At 32.2% G+C, this 6,674-nt stretch overlaps 1 protein-coding gene across 1 annotated transcript in view; it reads left to right on the top strand.

The window, feature by feature from the left end:
- The window catches only part of LOC101624014 (phospholipid-transporting ATPase IB-like), a 120,051-nt gene that overhangs the window by 54,462 nt on the left and 58,915 nt on the right, over positions 1-6,674 (top strand). The window contains exons 21-24 of the mRNA XM_004680321.1: positions 621-759; positions 3,162-3,226; positions 3,794-3,966; positions 6,315-6,498. Of these exons, the coding sequence (XP_004680378.1) occupies positions 621-759; positions 3,162-3,226; positions 3,794-3,966; positions 6,315-6,498 (561 nt within the window). The remainder of the gene's footprint in view (positions 1-620; positions 760-3,161; positions 3,227-3,793; positions 3,967-6,314; positions 6,499-6,674) is intronic.

The following is a 6,674-nucleotide window of genomic DNA, read 5'->3' as shown; positions in this document are numbered from 1 at the left end:
AAAAAAAAAACTTTATGGAGAAAATTATGACATTTTTCCTAAAGACAAAATTACAAGTCTACATAAAGAGATGATGACTGTACATAATATATAAAGAAACCCAACATAAAATGGGCAATTCTCCTTAAAGTAGTCTATTAATTCAATGCACTGAAGAAATTCATTAAATTTCCAACAAGATTTTCATAGAACTTGACAAATTTGTTCTAATAGAAATAAGAGAAAGCTAAGAATTCTCATAATTTTTGCAGAATAATAATAAGGGTGCTTATTTCTTGATAACAAGACTTATCTTAAGGTTATAATAATTAACATAATGTTTTTTGACTAAGAGCTGCTGGACATTCCAATCACTTTACAGAGACTAACTCTCACATTAATTTTATGAATATCTTTATTTTTCCTACTTTTCCATTTATAGATGAGAAAACAGAAGTGCGTGTTGTAGTGAAATAGGGACAAAGAGACCAATGAAAGAGAATAGGAAAAAAATAAAGCTGTGGGCTTACTTATAAGTTATTAAGATGTACATATTTTGTCAAAATTTGCTGTGTTCATTCTATTTAAAAAATGCTTTTTATCTTTAATAATAAAATTACATCTCATTCAAAAAACTTTAGGAATTTTTGTTACTTGGAGCCACAGCCATTGAGGATCACCTTCAAGCTCGAGTTCCAGAAACGATAACAACTTTACTGAAAGCAAATATAAGAATATGGGTCTTAACAGGAGATAAAATAGAAACTGCAATTAACATAGGTAATAGATACAAGGAAAATGTTTTTAAAAATCTGTTTGTACATGTATTCTAAACATGGTTAGCACAGTCTTCTTGAAAAATGTTGATTTTTTTTCCTATCCATAAACAAGGGCTATCTTCACATTTCTTTGTGTCTTTTGTCTTTCAAAGAATTCTATAGTTTTCCTGGTACAGGTCTTTTACCTACTTATTTATTATTTTTTTGGTGAGGTTTTAAATGGGATGGTTTTCTTAATTCCTCTAATTCTTTATTTCTATATAGAAGGTTACTGATTTTTGTCCTGTCACTTTGTTGAAGTGGTTTATTTAATGTGGAATCTTTAGGGTTCTCACTGTATACTATCACATAATTTGCAAATGATGGTAGCTACTTCTTTTTCAATTTAGATTCCTTGATTGCTGTCTCTTGCCTAATTGCTCTAGATAAGACTTCTACGATTATGTTGAATAGTAGTGATAAGAGTGGACATTCTTGTCTTTTACCGGATATTAGTGGAAAGGCTTTCAGGTTTTCACCATTGAGAAGGATACTAGCTGTGGGTTTGTAATATATTGCTTTTAGTATGTTAAGGTAAGGTCCACTCATCCACATTTTTCATCACAAATGGATGCTAAATCTCATCAAATACTTTCTCATCATCTATTGATATGATTACGGGCTTTTCACTTTTCTTTTTGCTGATGTGGTGAATTACATTGTTGACCTTTAGATGCTGAACCATCTTTATGTTCCTGGTATAAATCTTACTTAGTTATGGCATTTAATCTTTTTAATGCATTGTTGGATTCAGTTTGTTAAGTTTTTTGAGGATTTTGTGTCTGTATTAATTAGTGAGATTGGTCTATAATTTTCTTTCCTTGTTGTTTGGTTTTAGAATTAGCATAATGTTGGTCCTCTAAAATGTGTTTGGAAGAATTTCTTCTTTCTTGATTTTTCTGAGAATCTGAGCAGGATAGATATTGGTTTGTTTCTAATAGTTTTGTAGAATTCACTTATAAAGTCATCTGGTTCTGGACTTTTGTTTTTTGGGAAAGCTTGATTACTGCTTTAATTTTCTTGTTTGTGTTTGGCTTGTTCAGGCCTGTTTCTTTCTTCTTTAGTGTGATGACTGTAAAATTCTAGCAATCGGTCTCTCTCATGGAGGTTAGTGAATGAGTGTGCATATAAGTAATCTAGCCATTTCTTACTATCTTCTGAATCTGCAGTGTCTATAGTAACTTTTATTTTGATCCTTCTTGAGTCTTCCCTATTTTTTTCTTAGTGAGCTTAGTTTAAAGTTTGTCGATTTTGTATACTTTTTCTAAGAATCAACTTTCGGTTTCATTGACCTTTTGAACTTTTAAAATTCTTTTTCATTTTATTTCTGCTCTAATTTTTATTATTTCCATTCTTCTATTTGCTTTCAGATTTTCTAGTTTGTTTCTTTTTCTAATTCTTTGAGATGAGAGACATGGTTATTTGTGCTCTTCTAATTTCTTAACATCGGTCTGAATTGCTATATACTTCCTCTTAGAAATACCTGTATTTGGTTTGTTTCATTAACCTGGGGCAGGTTAATCTTGCATTAAAAAAAAAAAAGAATTCTTGTTCACAATGGAATAGTAATCAGTGACCAAAAAAGATAAACTCATGTTATTTTTCCACGAGACGGATGGTACTAGAAAGACTATTCTAAGTGAAGTGAGTTAGAAGAAGGAAGATAAATACCAGATGGTTTTACTTATATGTGGTATCTAGCAAGACCAAGCAAAGGATCATGGTGAGAGTATGGTGGAGGACTGTGGGGACCTTGGTAGTGGGAAAACTATGGTGACCACAATTGAGTTGAGAAATTCTATATTGTTAAAAAAAAACAAAACAGTAAATTTTTAAAGAAATATGTTGCCTTAATATTTAAATTGAGAATTAAAATTCTCAAATTGAAGTTGTAAAATGTGTTTTGAGGTGTATGCCCTTATTGCACCATTTAAAGAATGGCAGGCATTCATTTCTTTTAATCAAACTTAGGCTCTTATTAATATACTAGATAAAGTATTGTTGGTATAGTGGTTTAATATAACCTGACTATCCCTCCTCAAATACCTACATTCACTATAAAGCATTAACCTATATTCATGTCATACCAAGATAATAGAAATAAAAATTCACAGAAATTTAAAGTTACATATTTAGCCATTAGTTAGCTATACGTACCTTCCAAACCATTTCTGTTATCTATTAAGTTGAAAATGATCCAATTTCTTATTCCTCTACAATCTCTTGTCAGTTTTTGTTATGACCTCCTGGTTTATAAACAGCTTTGAGACTGATAATATGATGAAAGAATATAAACTATTTTTTTAAATTAGCCCCTGAATGGCATTGTCTTCAAGTATGTATCATTTTTCTTATTCTTTGTAGCATATTCCTGCAAACTGATATCAGGTGAAATGCCTCGTATTCAATTGAATACAAATTCATTTGAGGTAAGTAATTTTAAAAAGTCATGTTTAATGTAAGTGTAGTCCACTTGTTAATTTAGGCTGATCTTACTCCTTAGAATCTACATACAATTGCCTTGAACTCCCACTTAAGTTCACTAGAGTGTCCAGGTATCCTGCAAACTTCTTAAGAATCTGAACGTTCTACTGGTCTTTTGTTCTAGATTTCTATTTAATGTTAATCCTTAATCACCCGCCCTCCCCCCACCAATATTGTACCAAACCCAGGAATCATTTCCTTGATATTAGAAGTATAAAAAAAGAACAAATCTCTCTTGTTCTTATAAGTTAAATGGCTATAGTTAATTCTATTAAATTTTAATAATGCAAAAGAACAAATCTGCAGTTTTATATCATTGCCCATAAAAGTTAATGACTACAGTAAAAATATGTAAAATAAACAAATAAAGGAATTAACTATCATTATTCTTAGGAAAGGTTCTCATGTTTTCAGGTCTTAAGTGACAGCTCTTAAATAAGGGTCAGTGGTTTTGGATCTACCTTTTCACTTATATTTAAATTAGAAAAAAAAATTACCCCCCTGTGTTTTAGGCAACACAACAAGCAATTAATCAGAACTGCCAAGATCTTGGAAGCTTGTTAAATACAGAAAATGACCTTGCTCTAATCATTGATGGTGAAACATTGAAGTATGCCCTCCATTGTGAAATTATGAAGCAATTCCTCAATTTGGCCCTCTCATGCAGAACAGTATTATGTTGTAGGTAAGAATACATTCCCTGTTCATTTTCCTATACATTTTCCATATATGTTTACAAATACATGGCATGTACTTATATAAATTATGTCTAATGTATGTTATCCGCTCTATGGACATCAAAATACAAGATTTTACAAGGGTAAGAGTTCCTTCTTAGGAAAACATGTGCTTTTAGCTTCAATAAAAGGTCTTAATTTAATTAATATCATTATGTTTAAGATTTACTAGAAAGCACCCAAAAATAGATGACTGGATTAAAAAGATGTGGTACATATACACAATGGAATATTACTCCACAACCAAAAAAAAAAAGAAACGCATGTCTTTTGCAGCAACTTGAATGGAGCTGGAAAAGATCATGCTTAGTGAGAAAAGCCAGAAAGAAAAAGAAAAATACCGGATGGTTTCGCTCATAGCAGGAGTATAATGGACCAGGAGAGGAAATAATAATAATAATGAACAGCCATATACCGGAGACATTTTGTGGGGGTGGAGTGGGGAATGGGATCAAAAACGGGGTGGAGGGAGGGAAGTGCACTGGACTATGGTCATGGCACATGGGTGCCTTGGTGATGGGAGACCCATGGGGATTACAATTGATAGGGAAAAAAAATGTACAAAATGATGTAAAAATAAACTAATATATTATAAAAAAAAGATTTACTAGAAAGCAATTTTTCAATGGTAAAATATTTATCAGTGTATTTACTAGAAGAAAGAAGTCTTCAGTAGAGACAAAGTTTCTCAGCTTATTTACAGTGAGGGGAATCTAAAAAACAAAAGATGAACTCTTGGGCATTTTCAACAACATGGTAGAAACCGAAGGGGATTACGGTAAGTGAAATAAGTCAGGAAGAGAAAGACAAATACGAGATGGTTTCACTTATATATGGAATATACAACATCAAAATAAAAGGTCATATAAAGCTAAGTCAATAACAAAACCTAGAAATAGGACTGTAAAACTGAGGCTACAGAGAGGGTGCTGGGGGCAACAAAGTCGGAAGAGGGGGCTCATAGAGTATGCTGGAAGACTATGGGTGATATACCCTGAGGTGGGGGGGGTGTGGTAACATATACCTGAAGAGGGTCACTTGATATATCTAAATTACATACAATGATAAACCAATGTTATTTCAATAGAAAGAATAATGATGTTTATAATACAAGAAATTCAATCCAAAGTTATTTTAGTGGAAATTATAAGAATGTATTATATTAATATGTTCTCAAGGATTAATTGCTAATCTACTTGTATAGAATGACCTTTGGCACTCATTACATCAGAATCATTGAGTCAAAATAGTGGCTTCCCACGAATTTCTCTTTCAAATAAAATCTACTTTTTTTTCTTGTTTTATTCCTTTCAAGTCAGACTCCTGTTTACTTAAGGACTCTACTATTTTATTAAAAATATTAAAATGTTGGTAAATTAAATATAAGGCTTTTAAAATAAAAAACTCAGAAATTAATTCTATCTTTCTATAAATTTATGTAATAAAGCCAGGAAATATATTTAGTTCCTAATACTATGTATTTAAAGTCCAAATATTTTCTCTGGTCCAGGGAATTTCTCTAATTTGAATGAACTGTTTTTTTTATTTTCCCTTCATTGTACTAATTTGAAAATAATAAAAAAAAAACCTCTTTGACTCTGAGAAAAATATAGTGTTTACCAAAGGGGAAGGAAAACGTAGGACAAATGGGTAAAAGAATCAGTTTGATAGTGATAAGTGACACTACAATTTTGGTGGTGGGTGTGGTGTGGTATATACACAGCTTGAAGTATGAAACTAAACCCCAGAAATTTATATAGTATTGTAGCAAGTCAATAAAATATATTGCTTGTTTGTTATGACTATAGGATAACCTAGACTTTCCTTACTGGTAACTTCATGTTTTTATATCTCCTTTTATTTTTAAAGTTTACGTGACTATAGTTTGATTTTCAAAGGCAACTCTATAGTCCATATTTTGGGTAAATGTTTTCATTTGGCTTCAGAATTAATAGGTGTTCACCTCCTCTTCTCATTTAGATAGTGCATATTCATAAATCAAGTCAGTGATGGACCACAGGGAATAGTGAGGAAAATGGACAATCCCAGTTATGTCTCCTGGTAAACTGGGTAGATACGTGTTTCCTTTGGATGTTAAAGAAACTACTGTATTTTTTTTGTTTTTGTTTTTGGTGAGTTATGAATGGGAATTTCTTTATATATGTGTAAAGCTTAAAGAATTGAGAAATTTACTAGTAATGACCATTGAATATGGCTGCGTAGATTATTATTGACCCTTTTGTATGAAGTAAAACTAACCAGAACATAAAAAATAGTTGTTTCTGTCCTTGCTCAGGTTATCTCCCCTCCAAAAGGCTGAAATAGTGGATTTGGTTAAGACACATGTGAGGGCCATCACTCTTGCTGTTGGGGATGGTGCCAACGATGTTGGAATGATCCAGACAGCCCACGTAGGCGTGGGAATCAGTGGGAATGAGGGCATGCATGCGAGCAACAACTCAGATTACTCCATTGCACAGGTGAGTAGCATGGTTTACAAGTTGAGTTGGAGAGCACTGAATACTTTTGGACTACTTCTGAAGTCTACCTCACATCTTGAAGCTGCTTTCCATATTAAACTACCAATCCATCTGAAGTCCTAATCACTTTTGTCCACATATTCTTTGCATACCCTGACTTGGAATGGAGTTGGTAA

Source organism: Condylura cristata, unplaced genomic scaffold, assembly GCF_000260355.1.
Source record: "Condylura cristata isolate star-nosed mole 26May11 unplaced genomic scaffold, ConCri1.0 scaffold00010, whole genome shotgun sequence".
NCBI classification, from domain to species: Eukaryota; Metazoa; Chordata; class Mammalia; order Eulipotyphla; family Talpidae; genus Condylura; species Condylura cristata.
This window is presented reverse-complemented; position numbering and strand designations above follow the sequence as displayed.